General features: G+C 48.0%; 1 protein-coding gene across 4 annotated transcripts; it reads left to right on the top strand.

Annotated features, from left to right (window-relative positions):
- The first annotated feature begins 1,404 nt into the window (after positions 1-1,404).
- Positions 1,405-26,131, top strand: LOC133340316 (mucin-2-like). Of its 4 annotated transcripts, none has more exons than XM_061548454.1 (9): positions 1,405-2,331; positions 6,948-7,050; positions 13,501-13,581; positions 14,599-14,665; positions 14,825-15,746; positions 16,461-16,546; positions 17,300-17,394; positions 19,914-22,181; positions 23,225-26,131. In XM_061548454.1, exons 1-9 carry the CDS (start codon positions 1,675-1,677, stop codon positions 23,278-23,280), a joined length of 4,335 nt encoding a protein of 1,444 aa, XP_061404438.1. In that variant the 5' UTR covers positions 1,405-1,674; the 3' UTR covers positions 23,281-26,131. The 4 variants fall into 4 exon arrangements, with proteins under 4 accessions (XP_061404438.1, XP_061404437.1, XP_061404440.1 ...); XM_061548453.1 differs by having other exon boundaries at positions 6,948-7,059; XM_061548456.1 differs by lacking the exon at positions 13,501-13,581.

The raw sequence follows: 26,131 nt of genomic DNA, 5'->3' as shown, positions 1-26,131 counted from the left end.
TTTTCGACCGGCGGGCGCTCCAATGCATTCTCTATGGCTTCCGGGAGGGCTCGCCCTAACGTGCTTACGTCATTATACGTAAGCACGTTTCATCCAACAATATAATTTGTCGCCACCTAGTGGAATCTTTAATAAAATAAACTTGAGTGGATTGTATTAACAGTGAGTATAGAAACAAACAAGATGTATTGTAAGAGTCACTTTATTTTTCATTAATATTAAAGAAGTGAAGTTGCCTTTACATGCTTAAGCTGTTAATTTATCCATTGCATGGGTGGACCCTATCCTTATCAATCATCGAGACATTTGCCCCCCCTGAGAGATTTTGCAGGAGCCGCCACTGCCATTAGGGGAGGGAGACTCGACAGCGAACCGTGTGTCCTAGGACGGAGTTTGTGGCAGGGCCGGCGAACCATCGAGCGAGAGAAGAAATCGTTGACGGAGGGGGTGGAAGCACAGGTGGATCAAACAGTACCTTGCCGGACTTGAGACGTGGCGCTTACCGTGGGAAATGCCTTCAACCCAGCAGCGGATTGCCCATCACTGCTGCTAACTCAGCAAGGGGTACGACAACAATGAAAAGAACAACTGATACAACCGCCATTCGCTTCTAAGTGGCGGTGACGTCAACACAGCGCCTGTGCCAGACCAGGTGCACTTTGAGGCCACGTGAACCGTCGAAGGCTCGCTGAGAGGAGGCCCCTTGGACAGACCCTGCATGTATCATGGGTTGACTGACTGAGATGACTGGCAGATGCACAAAGCTGTGCCCCAAACGACACAATCACTACTAACATCGCCTCCGCCAGCATCACCATTTACCGAATCTGCATTCACATTTGTCGTTTATTTTACTCGTATGCATACGATTTGTTTTCCCATAAACCACATACCCCCATTGTAATGTATGAGAATAAACTTCAACATTGAGGGAATTTCCTTAATGGTGTTAATATTTGATTTTAGGTTAATATACAGCATTGCCAATTCAGTGCATTCTCGACTGCCACTTTGTAAACTGTGGTTCGGTAATTTACTTTGCACGTGCATAATTAATTCCCTATAAAAGCACAGCTTTTTACTTCCAGATCGAAAAGATTGCCACACATACAGGTCTACCCAATACATTATTATAAATAATACTTTACATGCATTTTTTTCGGAGAGCGTCAAGAGCGGGGATCTAACCCGCGGTCCCCCTGCTGGCGTCGCTGGGCGGCCCCCCCACCCCACTCCCCCACCCCAAGCCCCCACGCCAAGCCCCCACCCCAAGCCACCCCCACCCCACGCCAAACTCAGCGAATAATCCCCGCGGGCCCGCGCTCGGCGCTCCATTAACGCAGCCTGCGTGAGCCCGGGACCCGGATGCTCGAGCAGGAGCGAGCGGCAGGAGGAGGACGAAGCAGAGGGGAGACGCAGGCCGCGTGTACCGTCTCTTACACCCCCCCACCCACCCCGTCCGTCAGTGCCCGTGTCCTCCTCGCCTTTCAAGTGCAACAAACCTTAGTCGGCTCGGTCAGCGCAACCATAGCTCGTCCTCCTCCCTCCAGCCCAACTCACCCCGTGACGCGAAGAGTCGGAGCGGCAGCCGCACCGAGTCATGGCCGCGCTGGGCCGCCCGAGGAGGTGATACCGCGCGCCCCCGCGGGCAGAGCGACGGGCCCGGGCCCAGCAATGAAGGTGCGAGCGCTGCAGCGGGAGAGCGCATACCGCTGGTTTGGCGAGTTGGATCCCGCTGGCCGCCTCGAGTTCCTGTGCGGCCTCCTGGACCTCCTGAACCCGTTGGAGCTGCGCTTCGCCGCCGCCTGCCTGGAGGAGCTCGCCCGCAAGGACCAGCACTCGCTCCGAGACGCCGAGCTCAGGGCCAACAGCGCCGCCGAGCTGCTCAACGGGGCGGCCCCCGGCGCGGGCCCTGGCGAGGCGACGGCGGCCGCGCGGTCTGACCTCGGGGACGCGGCGGTGCGAGGCCGCCTGCTCGTGTCCCTCGCGCTGCTGCGCTCCGACAACAGGGAGGCGGCCAACGCGCTCTACAGGACGCTGGGACCCCCCCGGGACCCCCGCGGGAATGGGGCTGCCCAGGCGGGCCAGGTTGAGGCCCAGGGCCTCCCGCAGACGCGGCGGGGCGCGGTCGCCGGGCTCGCGATGCTCCTGCCGCCTCGGGCCGCGCTGGCCTCCGGAGAGGCAGGCGCCAGGGCCGGCCAGGAGCTGGTGCTGTTGTACACCATGGCCTCCAACCACCCGGCCTTCGCCTTCCACCACAAGCAGGCTTTCAGGCTCACGCTGCGAGAGCTGAGGAGGGCGCTACGCCAGGCGAGGCGGGGAGACAGGGAGGTGCGTGGCCGCCCCAGGTTTTGGTGCCCCAAGGTGGTTGCGGGCCCCATGTCCCCAACGTGACATTGGTGCCCATGCATGGGTCAAGTTGTGTTTCGTTTGTGTAATTGTGGGCGGTTTCTTTTAACACCTTAAGCGGGATTTATTTTACACAGTTTTACGCTTCATGTCATGTGATTTCAGGGGCTTTACACTTTAAGGTATATTTTTTATGCAGTTGTCTCCTGGTCAATTTACAGATCTCCAAACTCACAACCGTCATCTGTAACTTTGCATTAAACACTTTTATGTTAGATTAAAAAAAGCCTTGGTGGAATTATTTTACTGGCTTAATGCTTGTTTCTAAATGTGGAGGGAAAACCCGGAGGATCCGGAGAAGGATCCACGTGACCACGGGGAGAACACTCCATATATACAGGCGTCAGGGTCTGGATCGGACCCACAACCTCCTTCATACCAGGCGAGGTAGTTAACATATCACCACCGTGGAAAAGTGTCCAATTGCACAAAAATATTTGACTCATTTCTGTTTAAAGAGCGTTTTGTATCATGTGAGAGGTAATAAGTGCTGAAAGCAAATCGACCATTGGCTATTCAGTCACGGTATGTCACTCAAAGGTCTACACAGACCGGTCCACTCGCCTATTCGCTGTGCTGCCACCTTACCGTTGTGGAGCCCAGTGGGTTTGGGAGTCTCATGAAATGGATGGACCATACAAGGTTAATCATACGTTGAAATCGGTGGATATAAGTGTGCATGCACAGCAATGAAAATTACATAACAGGCTAACAGTTTAGGAACTGGCCCTTGTGTAGATGACCAAATCCTGAGTATAGGCCCCGATCGAATCTCTCACTTGTGTTTTGCCACAAAACTTTACTGGTACCACATGCCTTTTGTAGTCTTTAACAATTAATTAATCGATAGCACCGTTACAAATGGATTATCCCATAACTCGCATGTCATCTAAATAGAAATGTGTATAACTTAAGTTCATTATTTCATGTTGCACCAATTCAGAATAGAATGGACTTAGCCCGAAACATTTGGCTATTGGTGTTTCTGCTGTAAGGCAGTGTTAATTGGGAGCGTGGTGTGCATTGGTTTATTTTATTTGTGCCAAGTACACCACTGCCAAGGCGAGCCCTAGATTCGTGTATGTGTCATATCTCCAGTCCTGTACTCTGTAGTCCTGTGTGTGTACTGGTGGGTGGCTGGTTGCATACATTATCCTTAGTGAAAGCAGTTTCATTTTGGCATTGAAAGCAAATTTGGAGAGATAATCACTAAAGATATTTTATACCACTGCTCTATTTAGTATGGCATTTGTACATATTGTGATAATAATGTACAGGCTTTTTGTCAATGCAGTTCTGTTTGTGGTTCATGTTACCATTCTGTGGCACACACTGTAATGTGCATATTAGCGTGTGCCACAGAATAGTAATATGCACATTACAGTGTGTATTGATTTCCACTTGGGAGGGTTTTCATATTTAAGTGTTTGGTGTTTTACATATTTTGTGCCCAATTCCTGTCTTTCAGATTTTTAAATTAATTTTCCTGATTAATTATTTTCCCAATTTAGACAATTCATTATAACTTTTTAGCAACTTGAACGATTTAAATGTTTTTGACATTTTTACATTTTAAAGTAATTTATATACTTTAATACTTGTATTTCGTTTTTTATTTTAATACATTTCATTTTACTCTAAAACTATATTCTTTAATAACAGTCACACTTGGTAACCAGAAAAGCCTCATCAGGTGTTATGACTGTCAGAAGGGCCCTGAGACTTGGCCAGTTCTTTTCGAAAGATGTGTTTTACTTCACGTGAGAGGAAACCGGATTACTCGGACAAAACCCATTCCCAGTACAAGGGGATAATGTTCAAAGGCCCGCACGGACAGGTTTACGAACCCACTTGCTGTTCTACCAAAATCTTGGCCCCATTCTTTTGTAGCCCAGTGGGTTTTAGAGTTTCACAGACGTGTGGTTAATCTGCCAACCCTTGTCTCTAAAGATCTGGATCACATGCGTGCACCAACGGTGCCGGCTGTGAGGTGAGTGCAGACAGGAACTTGAAGCAACTCACATTCGTATACTTGTGCACTTGCAGACGTTAGAACACACACTCACCCAAAGACAAATATCTCTGATATAGCCTTAACAGCAAGTGCTGTTCACGAGCACCTCAATCTTTCACACACTGGTACATGCAGACATACACCCTACAGACTCACACTCTTGACACTCGTACACACTCAAACCAATGGCGGAGCCAAGATTTTCAGGTAGGGGGGGGGGCAACCCCTCCAGCAATGAAAAATGATAGGAGTTGTTAGTAAGTAAGGACTTGTTCCTTGCTTTTCGACGCGTGTGCGGCGATGGCGCAGCCATCGATCGAGGGTCGGATTCGAACCGTGTGTGATTGGCATCGCGCTTGCTGAAGGTATGCCTTCAGGGAAGTCGTGTACTGTATACGCAACTGCGCGCAATTACGTGAGTCGCTTGTAACTGCTTTGCCGTTACTTATTGCCAATTATGGACTCAGACTATTGTCCTATCATCTCATAGAGTCCATGGCATATAATAATATGCTACACAGTGACAGTGGGGGTTGCAAAATGCCGATTTATTACTAATAAATCACAATGATCGATCGAAATTAGGGATTTCGATCGGATCATTGGGGGGGCACGTACCCTACCCCCCCCACTCTGTCCGCCAGTGACTCAGATGTTCACATACTCATTCACACCAGTTACGTCACACTGACTTAACTTCCACTTAAGCACATAGAAGTGGCATCTCAATTCCATGACATCTTTCAGATGAATCCCAAATTTTTTTTCCCAGATACAAAATTTTATTTCCAAAGGTTTTCAGATGTTTGCTGATTACTCACAAAATTAGAATAAAATCCTTATTTTTCATGATCTAAATGTGACAGATCAAATTCAACGTCAACATTTTATATATTTGTTATTAAAATGTAACATAAAGCAGCCGATGTCTACATAAATCAGGTTCTTGGAAAGTGATGTCTTTTTTGTTATTACGATGGGAGCCATGGAAAGATGAAACATTAACGTTAACTGCAGTTTTTTATAACTTGACTTTTACCAAAACTAAACTCGTACATTTTGGGCAACAGAGGGAAGTGCTGCAAAATCGGTTCTTGTACATTATATCTATGCTCCCCACCTTCAGCACTGACCAGCATGGTGAAGTATGGTCAAATAACCCCCATGATTCACACAGATTGGCAACGGCCCTTCATCCAGCAGTGGATTTACAAAGGGTTGTACATATCCAGTCAAGCCTGCATCAATGTACAGTTGTTCCAGATTCCCATCTGGTTATTATAGACATAAAACTGCAGGCACTACTGTATCTTAAAATCTTTGCATTTGGCTATTCACACATGTCAATACCGAGCCATGGAACTGGTTAAAACAACTTCTATCTTGATGCTGAACAATCCACACGTGTGTGTGTGTGTGTGTTGTGAAGTTGCTCTGCAATACAGTACCATGGTATACATATACTTTACCGTAACAGGGAGTTTGAAACCTTTTACCAGGACTGAGAGAGAGAGAGTGCTGTGTAAGGCAGACGCGTTCTTGGGAAACTCTGTATAATGTGGCCTTGTCAGTGACCCTTCATCCTCCTGGTGGCAGACCTATGTTTGACCTCATGCCTGACCTCACCCCTAAGGCTTTAAATACCCATGGCCCGGCTGGTACAGTACTTGGCCGCCACCGCAAGTTGACTGCTGCTTTCGAACGAGATGCGGATCGCGTCTCTCGGATGCGAGCCACTCCATATGTCAAGTGCGATTAAAAATAAACGCACCGCTTGCCTCTTAAAACCACCGGAGAAGCCGCTTGCTGTTTTGAGCCTACACAGAAGCGGCAGAGAGTGTAAATTACTGAAGTCTGGTTTTTTTATTCTGGCTCATCTGGCAGCACAGTGCTGCGAGATGCACTCTGCTTGCCCGTAATGCAACAGTTGAGCTGTGTCAGTTGTGTAGGGAGAAGGGAGAAAGCGATTTCCCCATGGCCGTTCACCTAAAATGCGTAACGTGTGTATGTGCAGGCTTTTTGGCAATACACTGTTGGATGAGGGCCGCCCGATGTCATGCGTATCGTCGAGGGTTATTTAATCATTTACTTGGTCATGCTGGTCAGTGCGGTTTTTGAATTCGGTCTGAGCATAGAAGTATAGTACAACAGTTGATTTTGCAGCACTGCCGTCTGCTTCCCGCCACACATCTCAGAACTTCTAACACCTGTAATGCTTGGTAGTAACAAGCCTTGGTGTAGGGCAAATTTCGAGTAATTTAGTCATAGGCAAAACGTGTAAATATACACACAATATAAAGTTTGCCACCCCCACCACCAGCCGTGAGATAGCTTTTTACTGTTGATTCGGATAAAAAGTAGCATACATAATGGTAACAAGTCTGGGTATGTTGTCTAGTGTGTCCTAAATGATGTGGAACTTTATTTATTTTACAAGTCTGTACTTTTTAATGTAGGTTATGAAGAGCACAACTGCAACACGTGCGTGTCCGTGTGTGTTGTTTTTTTTGGGTTGTTGGTGAAGAATTCTAGGAAGTCGGATCCTGATGGCGAAGGCGTTGGCGTGGACAGAGAGGACCACTCGTCCGATGGGGGCCCCGAAGGCCTGGAGCGGCTGCTCTATAAAGGTAGCCGAGGTGTGTGATGCTGCCAGGGTAAATCATGGGTATGTCAAGCTGCCCCAGCGACTTGTCTGAATGTTGATCTGCAGAGTATGAGGTAATCATAATAATTGTTTACAATTTTATCAATACACATTTCAGGTGAAGGCCTTCCCTCAGCCATGTTGTCGATGTCTGTTGGTTGACTGTACCTCACCGCGCTGGTCAGTGCAGATTGATGAAGCGGTCTGAAGCCCAAGATCGATCGGTTCTTACAACACACGCTGCTCGTGTTAGCCATCTCCTTGAATTGAACCGAGATCGTCGTTGGGTTCATGTTGCAGTGCGCTTACCGATGCGCCACCGCTCCATCCCAGACCGTGAGATAGCATGGATATTTATCTCTACGCATTCATTTTATTTTTGGTGGAAATGTGATGTTTTTACTTGAGCGCGGGTGTGCCTCTTGCCCTGCAGCCATTGCATTGCGTAGTATTGAGAGCAACTGTGTTTTGCAAGAAAGCAGTAGAGCTGTGCATGTCCAAACAACATTAAATGTTGGCAGTCATCCGATGGCCAGGATGACTCTAAATATATTTATGTGAATAACCAGCTTGTCTTTTTTGTGTGAGACACAGTTGCTGTCTCTCATTCCTAAACATGTACCTGGATATATTGTGTATACAGTATAATGCCACGTTTCTGACTCGCTGGGGACTGATGGATATGGGGAAAATGTCAGATGGGTCAACATTGAATACAAAAATTACAGTTACACCATCCACGAATAGATTACTGGATAACCATCACAAACTGCTTGAAACGGGAAAAAAATTATTTTGTATGCTTTATAAATCGGCAAATGTGCGTGAGATTAGGAATATATCTACATTGCACGTCAAAAGTTATTATTTGTTAATATAGAATGACAGTTACGCCATGCACAACAGATTGTGGGCGGTTAATTGGTCAGGATGGATATATGATGGGTCAGTTTGTGCGTGCGTGCATGCGTTTCACCTTGCACAGGATAAAAGTGCAGTTGACTCTACCAGATAAACCACTAGTGCTGTGACTATTACCCTCTGTGAAACATTAGGTTCTCAGTTAGAATTTGCCAGGTGGCGGTGGCTACATATGCTTGTTATCCCCCAGCACAGTGGAGTAGAGGGTTGGTGGATCAAGCAAATGTTTTGAAACTCCTGTCCTGTGGACATCGATGAGGTTCCACACCCTGCCTTGCCCGGAGACGGTCGTACAGAAAATGTTGACCCCCCCCCTCTACCTGTTCATCCGTGTGGAATAGTGTTGCCTCCTGTCACGCATGGGTTTTCTCCGGGCGGTTTCCTCCCACATAAATTGGCTGATGACACCTTAATCGCGGACTGCGGACCTTTCATGGTTCCTGATGCCTCTGAGTCGTTCTCTCTTCTAGAGTCGGCAAAACACTGTGCGGTGTGGCACGTTTTCAGCTGAAATTATTATAATTACTTACTCTTCGCTCCTTGTGGAGCATTACGCCGCAACAAGCTCACGGCATGCTGGGACGGTCTTTTATCAGCTTTCTCATTATTATTATAATTAGATGTAATTTTATTTTGAGTTTGGAAAATAATACGCCAGATTCATGTTTACACTGTCATTACTCACACCACAATATATCACAAATCCCCACTGATATGTACATTAAAGGGAATAATCGTCACATTTCTTGGTGCGATTAATTTCACCCTTTATGTTAGCATCGATGTGTATGTGGATCATCCATTTTTTTAAGTCAAATTTATTTTAAATGCAAATATTCGATAAAAATATTTCCACCTGGTGTTACACCTTGAGTCAATGTGAAAGGAGGAAGTGACTCTTAAGCTTAGCCACTTTCAAGTTCAGAGATTCTTTTTTTTTAAGAAAACAACGCTTGCCCTTTTACAGACGCTGCGGTATTCGCAGAATATTTAGCAGAACTCTAATACCCACATTTGCGAGTAAAGCTTCGGCACTCGACGACGCAAACATAAACAGACAGCCTGCATGTGAGTGATGTCACTTTTATGAGTTTAACTGCGGGTTAGCACGTGGTTCAGGTGGAGCCTGTTTTTAGATGAACTCTAGGTCACACGAGTTTTTACGCATGAAAACCAGTAATAGCCACAATTATCCTCCAAGCAGTATTTTACCAATGTTTGTGCTTTGTATTGCGAATGCAGCGCCTGGACACAGAGTTGTCCATCCGTCTTTACTTGACAGTCGCTTTCTGACATTTACACCTGAGTGCAGCACTAACAGAGGGCAGTTGCCCTCTGGGCGCAAATGTGGAGGCCAGGATTATAGGTTTGGCCACGCGACCCGCAGTGGCGTTTGTGCAGGCTGTGCAACTGCACCGGGGGGCCCCCACGAACCTGAGATGGCCCAGGCGCCGGGCTAGAAAAGAGGAGGGAAATCGCACCATGGCCCATGCCAACTGCCGGCTCTGCCAGTGGCAGAGAGGACAGAGTGGCACTCATTGTTGATTGATTAAGGTGCCCCGCAGATGCAAGTTTCCGTGTGTACAAAAGTTTGTTTTTCACGTCACAATTTGCTCTGGAAGTTAATTAAAGCAGGGTTTTCAATGCACTGTACGCCCGGCTATCGGTTGTACCATCTGCACATTACTGCACAGTTGTTATATTCAGCATACTTTAAACGTATACATGTATAAACATATAAATGTATAATAATATGGTGTGCAGACTCTCCCTGGTATACCACGGACAGGGTTGCTGTTGCAATCCCAGGTGCCCGTTTTCCCACATTTCAACTTTTGCAGGCTGCCGCGTTGAGAACGAGGCCCACTTCGTAAATAGCTGTTCCGTAATCTTAACTCAATTCTTTGTTTATCGCAACTGAAGATTAGTCGCCACCTGCAATGGATCTTGCTTAAGAAACATTTTGTAATAATTTTATTCGTTAAGCTGGTATGCACATGCTGCCCCAAATATGCAAAAGTTAGCTTTTAATGACAGTAATTTTTTCCTTTGTGGACATTTGGTTCAACTTGACAGGAAAAATTACAACTTTGGTTATGCCGTACCGTAACCAATTCTTCCTTCTAAAGAGTAATATTGAACGAAAATTTATTTTGTGCTTTGCAGTGCACTATTGAGCGTTGCTATAGTAGTTTCTCTTCAGAAATTTGGCTTATTCGTTGTAACAGAAGATGACACAGAAAACACAAAGGGAGAATTTAATGTATAGGAACTAGTAACCAGTTTTACATTATCGGTGTTAGCTATCAATAATGCACCAGCATGACTCGACGATGGTGCAACTGATAAGCTAATTGTAGGGACCCCAACATTAATAAACTACCCTATAAAATTTAGAATGTTGCATAACTGCCAGGGGATATCCACTGCATGCCTACAACACGGATTTTCTTTGTGGTGTTGAGGCATAGGAACAGGGCTGTCCGTTTGCTGCACCGTGTTTAGTGAAGCATGCTTCATCGGCTGACTGCTTTGGATTCATTGGAACATTCTGCATCTTTGGCCACTGTCACACATTCAGGAGTTGTTGAGGCACATGTTCTTTTGCTTACGATCATACATGCTTGTTTATACTATCCCCGTGCTGTGTACGCGTACACGTAGAATTCACCCTTGGAGTAACAGCAGTCAGTATATTTCCTCGGTGCGGCGAGATTTTGGGTGGGGGGGTGGGGTAGACGATCCACAGTACGATTATTAATGCGACTTGTCAGAATGGCGCGCTTGCAGCGTGGTGTCACAATGTGCAAGTTGGCATGAAAGTCCTCGGTCTGTGCCGGGCCGCGTGTGAAGGAATTCGGGATGTGCCACTAATAATTTTGCCCGCACGTAATGGCTTTTGCGTTTGTGTTCGGCGCCAACTTCGCAAATTAGAGGTCGCACCGGCGGGAAACACTTCTGCTTTAATCCCTTGTAGGCCGTGTGAGTGATGAGCGGTGCCGGGGGCATTACAGCTCAGCTTCCATGTGTCACACAGCATTTGAAAACTTATTTCTTTAAAACATGTTTTTTAGTGTTTAGTTTGTTGTCTTTATTTGAACTTTTCTTGACTGCAGGAATCCATACTCTTTGGTTCTTTCGGTAAAGTCATTTAGATAGAAAATTAATAGATCACAACGTTTCGATCGCAACACAAGCAACCATCATTAGGTGAAACAAACACAGCAGAACTGTTAACGTAGCTGACGTAGCAGTTCTCCTGCACAGCAGAACTGCTGACATAGCTGACATAGCAGTTCTCCTGCTGTGTTTGTTTCACCTGATGACGGTTGCTTGTGTTGCGATCGAAACGTCGTGATCTATACATTTTTTATCTACGTGACTTTTTTTTTGTCTTTCACCCCCGAACCTCCGATTATCATGGTCGGCTATGTATGGTGCTAAAGAAGTTCAACAAACATACATGCGTAGTGCTAACAACTTGTGCCTCTGGGCAATAAGTTCCTGGGTTTGATTCCCTACTGTGTGGCGTTTGTATGGTCTACCCCTGGTATGCAGTGTGTGCGAGATTGTATGGAATACGATAGTTTGATTCTCGCTCCCGACCAGTAACAGTGGCTAATATTTGCACCAGTCCTGGGTCGCCCCTAGGTCAATTTTCCCTCAATGAGTATTGAGTGTGGTGTGTAAACATCAGCACTGGGGAGACAAAGGTGGCCGGGTTTGGTTTCGCCATCCACCACCTCGTGTACCCTACCGACCTGCAACGGCGCTCGCTAACAGCACTTGCCCCAACAGTCTGTTAACAGCTATACAGTAAAACCTTGGATTGCAAGTAACTTGATCTGCGAGTGTTTTGCAAGACGAGCAAGATTTTTTAAGAAATATAAATTTGATAAACGAGCGAGGTCTTGCAATACGAGTCGTACGTATACGCTTTGTCTGCCGAGCGTCACGTGATCACAACTGATATACGAGTGCTTTGATATACGAGTGCTTTGGATTACAAACACGTTTCCGGAACGAATTATGCTCGCAATCCAAGGTTTTACTGTACCGGGGATCTTTGTTTTTGAGTCTGTGAAGTTTATATCTTCTCCCCCTGTTCAGCATGGGTTTCCTCCAGGTTTTCCAGTTTCTTCCTCATAGCTAAACAAGAAAAAAACCATACCATGTAACTGCCACTGGCCAAAAATCCCAATACTATCAAAAATACCTGGAAATTACTCAATTTGGATTCCAAATAGCAACATCGTCTCCTAAAGCGAAAGCTTGGGAGAACCCTCCTGAAATGGTCTTGAGACTCGGGCTTTCCTGACTAGATAATCATAAAAATAAATCAAGTGGCATGACAAGGGCCGGCGTGTTCTTTTTTCCCCTCTGGGTTTTTGAGATGCCAGCACCCTTCCGATTAGCATGGTTGACTACGTACAGCGCGAACGAAGTTCTACATACATACACACACATATGTAAACATACTCTTTATCAACAGACTTCCCAATTGTGTTCAAGCACAAAAGCAGCTTTGCATGCCTTGCATACAGTTAATCGTAGCAGTGACGGAGATTTTCGAGGTGTGTTGGAGCACACCGCCAGTATATGCTCGCGGTAATATGGAAACACATTTTAATGTGGGTGGTAACGTTTCACTCGCGGCGCATCTAGTTTGTAATTTTATGATAGCCGGCAGGCCTTTGGTATTTCATGATGTAACCAGACTGGAATTTGGGTATTCGTACAACAAGGAGATGTTAAATACATTTGTGATGTCACCGCACGACGCAGTTAATATTGCAACGAAAGCAGGATGTGCAAGGACACTGCATTGTGCATTGAGAGCCTGAGGCATGCAAACGTTGACCGATGTTTAGGAATTTACAACTGAACTTCTATTTTTTGTAATGCGGTAACAAGTCCAATATCCGCTGGTGTCGTGGGCCAGGAATAATAACTGTGTTACAGGCTACTGCGTTATAGTGCAAAATGAATTTGTGTGTATCTCTGTATCTGTGTGTCCGTGGCTGTGGGTTTATTTGTGTCAGTGTGTGTGTCTGCGTACTCGTCTCTGTGCCTCCCGTTTGCCCAACTGAGCATGTGCGACTAAGGGGAGTTGAGAGGGTCGTGGGTAGGGGCCGGTGGCTGTGTGGCTGTACTGCACTATGACCAATGGAGAGGGGAGGGCAGGAGGTGGGGAGTGGTGGCAGCTGGATCAGTCACTGAGCACATTGTGTGTTTTTGGGGACATGACTTGCCCCGTAGTATATCCAAATCTGCGCTGTCATGAGCCATGTTATATCCGGCTTTTACTGTATATAGCGTATAGTCAAGCGTTCAAGCTCGCAAAATGTTGGTATATGGGCATAAAAATACCACTCGACAAACTATTTCATGTAACTGCCCCTCCTGTTGAATTAGCCTTCTGCATGGTGTCGTGAGAGTCTGGGATGAATGGCAGCGTTCATGCTAACGTACGGTATTACCCCCGCTCACTAACTGTGCTTCTCTTGGACAGGTCGCTGTCCGGTGGCCAGTGGGGTGGGGCATCTAGGGAGAGTGGAGGAAGATTTCTCTGACCTTTCCAGCCAGGAGGAGGGTAGGAGGCAGTTTTGGCACGCATTTACCTTTAACGTGCATTGCCCAGCAGTGGCGAGTTCACCTCTTTTTGCGGAGGTTCGCTTTTAGATTCCGGCAGGCCACCCTGATCAACGCCGCGGCTGTGTGATGACGGCATCCCGGTGGACGTTAAAGATTCCGCGGTGCCTTTTCAAGAGAAGAGTGGGCCATTTGAAAAATTACTAACAAATTACTTTCTGGAGATAAGCTTGGCCAGGACCCTTAAAAATAATCTTGAGACTCGGTGAGGCATTCCTGGGTTAAATAAGTGTACCAATAAATTATAATATTTTCCTGAACGCTTGTGTACATAAGCCACATTTGAGAGCGAATATGCATTGGCTGAAGCATTTGATAGTCTGCATTCGACAAAACATTTTCCAGGCCAAGTATGAAATGGCAGCCAACCCAAAATGTGTTGTGTGTCAGGGTTACAAGTGTTGCCACTCATAATCTATATATATAAATGGAAAATGTGTGAATATGTGTGTCTGTTCGAAATGTTTAGCATACTTTCCAACATGCAATAAACTTGAAATTTGGCATGTGGGTAGCTTCCAGACTGTACACAATGCAAAACGTATAAAAATAGACTTTTGTATTTTGGGGGGGGGGGGGGGCGCAATAATGGATATATTTTTCACGGCAAGTGAGGGGTGACGTCACATCTGTGATGTCACCAGAATTTGTACGTTTAACCTCTTTCGCACCGTACGTAGTCAACAGTGCTAGTATGTAAATAAATCGTGTTGTGTTTACATTCGTAGTGAATGGTGAAGTGGTGCCGTGTCCACTTTTGTTTGAATTTCCCTTCTGTTTCTGTAACACCTTTCATTCAGGACTGATACATATTTATTTGAGTACTCATGAAGAAGCAGTTGTGAAATGCGACAGCAGAGTATTAAACTTTTCACTCACCGTCTCCGTTTCAGCATGATGCAATACATCTTCAGAGATTTCATTGTAAAGGTTTTCATCCCTGCCTTTTGTCCAACAGACGAAGCCAACCCTTCGGTGTCGGGCGTTCAACAGGGACCAGAACCGCCATCATTTACTCCATTCCGGTAATTGTACTGTCTGTTCACTGCATGTCTTCCCTTGTCAAACTGTGAGCACCAATTATAATTGCTGTGGGTCGCGTGTGATGCACAAGTTGCTCTGCAGTTTCATGAATGAACTGCGGCACTCTCTAACTAAAGACGTCCCCATGTTTATTTTTTCAGGCTTGCGAACAACAAGGAGTGTGTGCTGAGCCCTGCACCCGGCCAACTGACGCTGCCTCCCTGCAAAAACCATTCGCTGCAACCCGCAGAGCCCTTTACGACTTCGGTGCACAAAACAGTACCCTCGGCCTATGTCACACACTCAACCGTTTCCTTCATGCACAGCACCAAAGGAGGCACCGCGGCCTTGAAGCACGTGCCGATAACAAACGTGCACTGTGCGGGCCTTGTTCACCCTGCCGCGCCCTCTGCGTACTCCTTCCCAAGAGCGCCGTCCGTTCAGAGCACGGCTCACACAGGGCTTTCCATCGAGTGCCTTTCAATCGCGGACACCAGCCCCGCCAGTTCCCCCGCGTCCTTGGCGCACTCAACCCTGTCCGTCGGTAACTCCGTGCCAGTGATGTCGTGCGTCCTCTCTCCTCAAGCCGCGTCACCCTCGCCGCACGCGACCCACTCGCTGTTCTTGCACCGCTATCCGCCCCCATCCTCGCAGCACCTGCATCCCGTGGCCTTGCCCGGTCAACCACGATCGCCTCACGATGACCTTTCCAACCACGACGTGGCGGCCCACCCCTTGCGGACCACCACGTCGTCGCCGGTGCGCACGGGTAATTCTACGGTGGCGACGGCTTTGACTGCCGACTGGCCGCTGCAAAGGACGGGCTCTTCGCACTCCCCATTGCCACAGCGCCAACAGCCGGTGCAGTTGCCGGTGGCAGTGTGGCACGGTTCGGAGTCTCCTGCGCACGCCCTGCGCTTGCTGCCAGAAGCGGTCAGCCCGGCTCCGCCGGATCGTTCTGTCATCGACGCCGAGCTAGCGAGTCAAGCACTGGCAGTGCAGGCGTTGAACCTGCACACGTGGCTCAAGCAGATACACCTGCATAAGTCGTACCCGGCGTTGCGTCACCTCTCGCTCAGCCAGGTAGGGCACACCTGTTTCTGACATTCTGGCACTAAGGTTTTTGTTATGTATATCAATTGGGGATGCTGCCATGGTGTACTGATGTAATAAGTGGCTCCGACACAGTAAGAACTTTACGTTGTTTATTAATAAATCTTCGGTACAGCTTGGTTGTCTCTCACTCTCACTACGGATGTTACGTCGCCCAGGCAGTTTTGCTGCCCCGCACCACGTGGCGCTCACCCGCTCGCTAACACGCCGCTGGCTGACGGCGCGCTAGGGAGCGGTTGAGCGGCGGAGAATCTAAGGGGTTGTCTTGCTGGCTGTTTTTAAATTAACGTTTGGGAATTACTTTTGGGGTGGAGCGGTGGCTGGCACACGTGATTCGCGCACAGCACTACGCAACCGGTGACTTGAGTTGATTCCCGGCCACGGCTGACATCAGCAGCAAATTATATCTGCACCGGTCCTGGTACCCCTTTGACCAACAACCGATGCTGACCAGTGTGCAATATTTGGTGAACAACTAACCCCTTTTGTTGGTCCTAAGGAGCAGTGGATTGATAAAATGTCTGTAAATTTATTATAATTATTGTCAATTGATTTTTTTGTAAATTCCGAGTGTTAATTGAGTCGTGGTCAAGTTGAGCAATTCTCATGTTCTGTTAAGATAATCAAACGGAACAATTGCGGCAGTATTTTAATGCCCAGCTGGACACCCCGATATGTGTGCAGGTGCTGAATCTCAGCGCTGAGGATGTGGAGAGGATGGACAGTTTGACCATCCGGGCGCGAAACAAACTCATTCACTACATACAGAGGTAAGCGTGCAGCGACACATTCACAATTAATTTTCAATGCAGGAATTCGGCTGACACTTGGAAAGTAAAGTTCACTTGATGTGCTATATATGTTTTGTCAAAAATCATGTTGTCGCAATGCTCAAAAAGGCATTGGGCGATGCCTGTTTCCCACAGCCAGTGCTAGAAATTCTACGCTCTTGTCATGGGGGTACCTTTTACTCGATATAATATGCTATTGCCTCCAGAGCACCGGTAGTCCGGCACTGGAGGTTGGCAAGCAGACTTGTGAAACTCCTAAGCCCTCCAGACTGTGATGTGGCCAGGAAATGGCAACACATCTCCCGCCCTCCTCCGTCTGTCTTTGTTGACCTTTGAGTATGATCCCCTGGTATGAGGGTTCTCCTGACACTCTGGATTGCTCCCACATACAAAATGTTTAGTTAAAATAACTTAGCCACACATTCAAATGCGGCTCTCCCATGAAAAAGTATTAAGACTCGGTGAGACTTTCCTGGATACATAAAAAAACACTTGATTTCCCACCAAGGGATACTGGTTTTTGCTTCGTGGCTGTATGTAACCTGGTGTGGATTCGAATTTGCAGTCTTGTGATGTGTTCTGTTGAGGTGTTTTTGCAATTCCCTCTATTTCAGTGTGGCGTCTTGTGGTGAAGTCGCATTTGGCCACCACTACACGAATCCACATTGCGTTGTGTGTGTGTGTATATATATATATACGCTACCGCTCCTTTTGCCACCTTTTGACCTGTAGGGAGAGGGAAGAAATAGAGGCACGGACACGCGCACCTCAGGACGCCGGTTCCCAGGGAGACTCGGCTCCGCTGGATGGCAGAGACTTTGCTTCTGGTAAACTCTTTGCGTCCATCCTGGTTTTTTTTACACAGTTGCTCAAAGGGCCTGAAACATCCGGTGGCCAGCAAGTTGACACATTTTTTTATTGAGCAAGGTCCTTTTTTTTGTTCATTGAGCAAGGTTAATTAATGATTAAAAATAGCTCTGAGAAAAGAGAGACGATGGGAGGGGAATTCGTAAGTTGAGCAGTACGAGGGGAAGAAGCAGAAAGAGAAGCGTTGTGAGCTGCAGTGTGGTGGTTGAACACAGCATGGGTGAGGCGAAACAGTCTGCAAGACCATTGTGTATGTAAATGTTAATATCTAGCAAGATAACGTGAATGAAAGCTGTACAATCCTAAATGCTAGCTCTCACCAGTGCACACTCTACATAGATACCTGAACTGATTTATTAGCAGCCCAGTGCCTCTATAATCAGATCACCTGAATTATGCCAGAGTTGTCAGGCCTCGGAAGTTAAAGAGATGTGAACCTGGATGGTGCTTGGATAGGGGGCTACCATTTAATATCTGGTTGTTATAGGCTGCTGTGGGCACCATAGGGCAATGCAGAAGATTTGTTCTCTGCTCCCATGTCTGGGCTGCCCACCAGCGGCAGGGGGGGGCTGTGTAGGGGTCCATGTGACATATCTGGAAGGGGCACTTTGATAGGCCGGGCTTGTGGAGAGACCTGAGAAAGGAGTTGATGAGATCCAGGGCCAAATCCTGAGGCCATTTGACTCATCGTTTGGTACTGCAGACATTGTAATGCTGTTTGCCAAAACTCGGATGGAAAGGACAATTCACTAAAACGTGTGTATTATGCTTAATTAACAGGACCCTGCGGGGTGGGCTGGTAGGAATAATACTAATACCGGTACAGGGATATCGACCGGGTATAGAGGAGTTAAAAAGAAAATGATTTGTGCATGGGGGGTGAGCGATGACGTCCACACCCCCCTCCCCACTGACTCGCGCGCACACAGAGCAATGACGTCAACACCCCCCTCCCCACTGACTCGCGAGCCCACAGAGCAATGACGTCAACACCCCCCTCCCCACTGACTCGCGCGCCCACAGAGCGATGACGTCCACACCCTTCTCCCCACTGACTCACGCGCCCACAGAGCAATGACGTCAACACCCCCCTCCCCACTGACTCGCGAGCCCACAGAGCGATGACGTCCACACCCCCCTCCCAACTGACTCGCGCGCCCACAGAGCAAGGATTGCAACAGGCGATGTCATTGGCTGCGCCGGATGCGACGGCCATCTTGTTTAGTTCATTTAGTTCACGGATAGCAAGGGGAGCGGGCGGCCATCTTGTCAGACAGACGGACGGCCTCGCGAAGCCTGTCGCAGTAGGCCTCGCGAAGCCTCCTGCACTAGGCCTCGCGAAGCCTCCTGCAGTAGGCCTCGCGAAGCCTTCTGCACTAGGCCTCGCGAAGCCTTCCCTGCAGTAGGCCTCGCGAAGCCTTCTCTGCAGTAGGCCTCGCGAAGCCTTCTCTGCAGTAGGCCTCGCGATGCCTTCTCTGCAGTAGGCCTCGCGAAGCCTTTTCCGCAGTAGGCCTCGCAAAGCCTGCCGCACTAGGCCTCGCGAAGCCTGCCGCACTAGGCCTCGCGCCGTGCTTTTCGTGCACAAATAAGGCGATTAAATGTATCTTGTCTCTGTGTTAATAAATGTATCTTGTCTCTGTGTTAAAAAAAACGTGCTGCGTTTCAGTAAAGTAAATTTGAAGCGAAGTTTATTATTACACTTGTTAAGCCAGGAAAGCCCCACTGAGTCAAAAGGTTTTTGTAGGGTCCTGCCTAGTGTTTGCAGTAGGGGGCGATGTTGCTACACCAAATCGGACGATACGAAGGGAGAGATTGAGGCCTAGTTCTCGGCTTTAGGCCTAGCTGTAGGCTTTAGGGCGCTGTGAGTTAATTTTTAATTTAAATGTTTTAATGATTTATGTAAAATCTTTAAATTTAAATGTTTCTATTTAAAAACATGAGGGAATGTAACATTGTTAAACATAACTCCCTTTCACACACAGGCGGGTGTACGATACGAAGGGAGAGTTTCAGGCCTAGTTCTAGGCTTTAGGCCTAGGCTTTAGGCCTAGCTGTAGGCTTTAGGGCGCTGTGAGTTTTTTTTTATTTAATTTCAAAGTTTTAATTAAAAGCTATCTCAGGGAATAAGGGAATGTTACACGTGTCATGCCAAGTGTTTGCAGTAGGGGGCGATGTTGCTACCAGGATAGCGTCACTGAGTCTAAAGGTTTTTGTAGGGTCATGCCAAGTGTTTGCAGTAGGGGGCGATGTTGATACACGGACGGACGGACGGACGGACACATTAATCTATTGGTGGTCTGGTCCACTTCGTTCCTACCAGTATTATGTAGACTCTCCATCATGATTACTTACGAGGTGACAAATGAAATGACAATATGTGCAAATAATCTGTTCCCTGGGTTTTATTATACAGCATTTTACTGTAGATATTAATTTCTGCAAGTTGACTTTAAGCTTGAGCGTGCGTTTTACCCCAAAGATTCCAGCTGCGCTGTGGAAGAAAATGAGGCTGTCAGAAGGGACACGTCCTGGCAAGTGACGACCCAAGTGCTGCCCACACAGACGCACTTCCATCCGGTTTCCATAGCGATGCCCTTCAGCCCCACGGTACCGCCTACATTCTCGGCGGCGGCGCTCTACGGCACGATGGGCGTCCACCCAATGCCCATGGTCCAGGCGTATGACCCGTCCATGACGTCCTACTCGGGCTCTGCAGGCGTCTCCTACAGCTTGAAGCCCTCAGAAGCCATTCCGGTCGGCGCCCAGTTCACCGCGTCTCCGAATATGTCCATCGCTACCACCAACCACATGGGATCTGCGACACCTTACAATGTCGCATATTACAACTCTGTGCATCATCCTGTGCCGGTGAACCACCTCGCGTGTAACTCTCCATCGGTCACGGCGTCTATGCATCAGCCCGTTGGGGTAGCAACGGCGTTCTCCCCCCTCCACGCTCCCATTGTGTTGCCGTACAACCCCACGGCCGCGTCAGTGCCTTTTTGCCATGCGTCCGTCGGCGGCGTTCCCGTGGGTGCCGTCGCGTCTGCCTGCTCAGCCCCGTCAAGCCCCACGCCGCCCCTCCACGGTCCCCGGCTGGAGACGAGGTCGGGGCCATCCGTGGTCAAAAACCGTCCTGGTCCGTCGGGAAAAACGTCGCATGGGAACACAAAGGGTGCGATGAAACTGGACGTTGTGGTCGCTCCCGTCGGCCTACCTGCAGAGGTCACGCCGACATTGTCAAGTTTTAGGATGGGTGGCACCAACATGTCCACTCCAATGTATGCGACGTCTTCGGCTGTGGCGACCTCGCCGTACATTTTCACGGCATCCAAAGTGAAAAGCTGCTCCGTGACCGATTCCGCCGCTCACCCGTCATGTTCTCCCTTGCACAGCTGCCATTCCGCCTTGGCACACAGGGAGCCAAGCTGTGCGCCGGGCCCTGTGGTGACCAGCTCTCGAACACTGGCGCACGGCCCTAGCGGGGTGCGATCGAGGAGGCCCGCGACCTTTTCGGAGGGATCCTCCCAAACCCACGCTGACCATCATTGCAACTCGTTAGATGGTAACTCTGCACCCTCCAGTATCAAACCACCAGTGTCAAGCTCTCAGAGCCAGTTCTTGATTGGCATCAACTCTTCCCACGTTATTCAGCTGAACACACAACCTACGCCGTATGTTAACAACGATAGGATGGCTGTAGCTCCGATTTCTGCGGTGAATTGCCACGTTTCCGGTGCCACGAGCGCAAACACGCAGCATCTGGGCTCGCATCCGACAACCGTCACTGCGCGCAGCACCTGCAGCCCCAGCTTGTCTGGTGACCGGATGGAGAAGAGCGGGCCAGGTGCCTACGAGCATCACAAGGCCAGTGACGACACGGCAGTCTGTGGCACACACAAAGCGCCGCTAGAAAGAAGCGTGAGCGCCGCTTACGAGTCGTGGGAAAGGGCTTTCGATGGAGATGGGCGGGCGCTGTCACTGGAGTTGAGCGACGGAAACGACAGTGCCACCAACAATCCCGGTGAGGGCAGAGTCTATGACCCCGGGGCGGGAGCGGGCACTGGCGAGGACGTCGACGACATTGAGGAGGCCGCACAGTATGATGTTGTGAAACCCGAATGCTACGAATCCGGCGGTGGCGTCGCTTTTGTAGCCGACGAGAGTGCGACGTATGGCCCGGAGGAGAGCGCATGCTACGAGATCGGCGAGGACGTTGAATGCGGTGCTGACCTGCCGTCTCTCGCTGCTCGCTCGCTCTCGGGCTGCGGGATGTGCGGCTGTAATGGTAGCTGCAGCGGCAGCGCTTCCAGCGCCGAGGCCGGCGAGCCACCGCTGCCACCCTCCATTGCGTCGGCAGCTTTCAGTTACCCCAACTACTACCAGAACACCATGCCACCCGGCAACACTTACGCATTTCAGCACTACACGCTGTCCCTCGGCGTGTCCGGGAGCTACCTGGCCCCGCCGCGGTACGGTCTGCAGTACCCGTACTACCACCCGTTGCCTGCCGGGCCCCAGCACCAGTCCATGCAGGCGTACGGCGCCATGGTGCCACCGCCGCGGGAGATGGTGGGCGATGGGCAGCAGACGGGCGCGGTGTTCGTGGCAGGGGGTGTGGGACCCCGACACCCGGCTGCACCACCACAACATCGCAAGCCGCCCATCCCGTCATGCTTCAATTGCGGCGTGAGCGGCCACCAGGCCCCCGAATGCACTCAGCCAAGCATGGATTCCAACCAGCCTGGTGAGGCCACCATCCATCGCATGCCCGTAATCCAGCATTGTGGAGGCGAGGGTTGGTGAATCGCACAAATGTTGCGAGACTTCCTTTCACTAGTTAACCCTGGCTTGGCAGAAGGCAGTAGAGCAAAACTGTGGACTCGCGGTTTGTTTGTTTAGTAAGTGTTTAAGCCAGCTGGCCAGGATTGGGCAAAACTTATCCCACTTTTCCCCCCTGGCAACTGGTTCTGTCTATATGGGATAGTGTTCCCCCCCTTACATGTAATGAGTTTCTCCAAGCACTCCGGTTTCCTCCTCCATGTGAACACTCGTTATTTGTTCGATAACACCTTCATACGTAGAGGGACAGCAGAGGTCTGGGAATTGGCGCCGCCTTATCGGGTGGCTACAGACCACTTGTCTTTGCAATGCGTTACATCTAGAAATTAATCTTATTAAATATAATAAGTAAGATGAAGTTGTTTATCCAGTAACTCCTCACTGATTTATTGGAAAGTTGAACACGCTGGCAAATGTCATTGTTTTTTTGTCACAATTGTATGCCTCCATTACCAACAATAAGGGCCAATTATGGCTGATCTGGATGCAGAGGAACAACTACAATTTCACATTCAGGTGATAATTGTCAAGGTCGTAATCTGGCTGTGTCATAAAGACATAGCTAGTTTCTATAATAATTTTCTTAGTCTTTTCCAGTCGGATCTGTAGCATAAAGTTGTCATTCACAGATTAATGTACAACGCATCGCAGTCAAACTGAATTTAGCTACAGCTTAAGCACAAAAACAAATTTTACTTCACATTTTTTTACTTTCACATGTGCCCTCATTGAAAACCATCAACTTCTCTGGAGAACCCAGTTATATCACACGGCTGCCTGGATTGGAACGCAGGGTCTGAGCGGTGCCTGCTCACACCGGCCACCTTGCGACTTCGGCCCGCGACATCTCGATCTTGTTTTGTTGTCGAGTAAAGTTTTCCCCGCGGATTTCTTTATTTCCACTAAACTTTCCGTGCACGCATGCGTGTGTGTGTTCTCCGCGTGCAGCAACGTTCAGGTTTCGTTACTCCACTCACACAGACGGCCTGGATACAGTGGATTGACGGACGGAGTGGGGGCCCGCGGATTTATGGACCCCCCCGCGCCTCACCCCGCCACCCTGCTCACCGACTTGCCTTGACGTGGTTTGCTCACTTTCCCAAAAGTGGCCACTACCTGCCCGACGTGTGCACAGAAAGAAAGTGGTCGTTTTTCCGTGCGACTTTGCATGCCTCCCGGGGGGCACTTTGGTTGCCAGGTATGCTTTATGTAAATAAGTAATAGTTAAAATTGAAAGGAGAGCATATGAAACTGCCGATTTTTTTCATTGGTGCATAGTCCATCACTGCAAGCAATACTACTTGAGGCATCCTTAGAATTTAGCAGGAAGAAAAATTGTTTATTGTTTTATTTTCTGCAATTTCCAAAAACATTTTGTTCAAGCCTACTGATGCAAATTGCACTCTTAAATTAAGGCTCAACAATCGACAGGGGGATGAGGTTAAAAGTTGTGTTCTTGAAAATTGCATTATTAGCGTCGATCAAATGCCCTCGTATCCCTGCTATCAGGCAGCGCTTATACAGGCCCTCAGAGGAAACACTGTTTATGTAAACAAAGGCTGCCTGACCACGATTCATTCAGGAAAAATAAATGCAGCTGGCTTGTACTCCAGTCCAGCCTGTCTACAGCATTGAAGTTGGGTTTTACATCCTGGCTTTGACACTTCCAACATGCAGCTTTCTGAACGTAATTGTTCTTTTTCCTGTGTTTTGTTTTACATCCTACCTACCTGTTAAGTGGGGTGGAGAGCAAGTGTTGATTTTAAGTTACATTTCCATTGTGTTATAAGGCCAGTTTACATACCACATTTTTTTTCAGCTAAACTCTTAAGGCTTTTTATTCCGTGGGTATTTTGGGTTTAGCTTGAAGCGGGGACGACTGTTAAGTGTGTATGCGGTGGGGGGAGAAGTGTTCACATTTACAGATCTCGATGCAGGTTCTGATACAGAATTAGGCTATCGCCGTCGTGAGCAGATTAATGCAGCTGTGCGAATTGCGTCGGCGCAGGAGGTAGAGGGCACGCTATTGGCAGTAGAGCAGGCATTGTTTAAATTAAACGTCATATTTGATTTGCGCATGCTTATTTTTATCGTTGGTATTTCATTGCAGCTGTGTTGTGTAATGTAGCTCGCTGGGGGGGGCGTGCGAGTGTAGGACGGGCCTCCAGATCCCAAAACGACCTCAAGCTGGCGCTGTTTTAACAGCAGCGCTGGGGGCATACGGCGCCAATGCAAATACGGCTGCTGCATACACATGCGGACAACCAGGCGCTAGTCTTGCTGCAAGCGATTCCACCATGACATCTCAGCGTTTGCAGACGTAATCTGTTCAAATCAAAACCAGTTGGAGTGCTTAAACTATAATATGCTCGTAATTTTTGTCTATTCTCTCAGCTGCTGGAAACATTTGGGTCATACTTTAACGTTTGTATTTTTTTTCTTTAAAGCTTGTAATTCATTATTATTTAGGCAATATATAGCTTCTCATACAGAATACATTTTTACATGCCTGAAAAGACATGTAATTCATTATTCTAAAGCCAAAAATATCTTAACATAGAATTTTGTAGCCTGAATACATATTTCCAAGTTCTATCGGCACACCTACGTTAATAATCTAGTGCTCGATGAAGGCCTTTTCAAGCTATGTCACTCATGGAGGTTGTTGGAGCATACTTCACCATGCTGGTCGGTGCAAGTTGGCAAAGTAGGGAGGCCCAATTTGGATATTGCTTGCCACTGATGTGAACCAGCATTGCCGGGTTCATAATACAGTGCACGAACCACCCCTTCCACGCCTGCTGTATAACAATAACATTGTAAAACCTAGCTTAAGTAGACAATTAGCATTTGGTCATCAGAATACTCGCTAAGATAAAAAGACTGGCTGCCGATGATAGTCTCTCATCTGCCTAAAGCCAAGGCGTTTGGACACTCAGGATTTGGATCGAAAGAGCACATGTATTTGCAGGGCATTTTAAATATTAATTCGTATCAATAAAATCATGGGTGGTATTTGCAATGTCATTAAATTGTTGAATCTCTTTCCTTTCCAGCCGCTCTGGATAGCTTCCATCAAAGAGCCACTCCAAGGGTTTGTGAAACATTCTGATAGCCTAATCACAGGATATGACTCTAACAGTGTTGATGGTGACAAGGGGTGGACTGCATATCTAAGATTTTATTTTATCAGCATCCTGTTTGAAGGTTTCCTTAAAATATGCAGGCATGCAGATTGATGTGTTGTGTCGCCTCGGCGCATGGTGGTCCAATGATGGCTTTGGAAGCTATTAACAATCGGTCCCTGTGTCGTGTCGGTGTAGACGTTGCCAGTTTACCTCACTTTTGGCAAGTGTGCCGTCATAACACGCAAGGGCAGGCAATATGAGAGGGCCGCGCTGCTCTTTCCGTGTTTCAGTCATGATCATTGCATCTGGCTGCCACCGCAGCCGTTGCTTTAACCTTATGTGTACATTTGCTGGCTCTTTTTTTATGCAGGTTGTTGCGGTTGGATTGTACCACATTGCTACATCCTCAAAATGCAGACAAATGCTTTGATTTGTAATTGGGGACATATCTGGAGCTTGTAATGTTGAATATTACGGAGGGCCGCAGAGCCACGCTGCGTGGCCCCCGTAGTAGGAGGTGGCGCGTGTGTGCCAGATTCCTTCGTGCTTCACGTGGACCGCAAAACACTTCTATCATTTTTGTTGCTTTTCTTTTGTTATTTTAATGGTTAAAATGCCACACTACACGAAAATACATGTGCATTTGTAAAAAAATGAGAATTTAATTTTATGTATTTAATGTGAAAATTTAAATAAGTTTAATAAAAATTTCAAACATTTAATAGTA

Source organism: Lethenteron reissneri, chromosome 9 (genome assembly GCF_015708825.2).
Source record: "Lethenteron reissneri isolate LAM-NWPU_2019-01 chromosome 9, ASM1570882v1, whole genome shotgun sequence".
NCBI lineage: Eukaryota > Metazoa > Chordata > Hyperoartia > Petromyzontiformes > Petromyzontidae > Lethenteron > Lethenteron reissneri.
This window is presented reverse-complemented; position numbering and strand designations above follow the sequence as displayed.

What these genes read in the sequence shown, in the direction of transcription:
- LOC133340316 (XM_061548453.1), top strand. Translation starts at nt 1,675, where the DNA reads ATGAAGGTGCGAGCGCTGCAGCGGGAGAGCGCATACCGCTGGTTTGGC. An exon ending in GCTCTATAAAGGTAGCCGAG is followed by an intron (nt 7,060 to 13,500) that starts GTGTGTGATGCT and finishes TCTCTTGGACAG; the next exon opens with GTCGCTGTCCGGTGGCCAGT. An exon ending in CATGGATTCCAACCAGCCTG is followed by an intron (nt 22,182 to 23,224) that starts GTGAGGCCACCA and finishes CTCCGCGTGCAG; the next exon opens with CAACGTTCAGGTTTCGTTAC.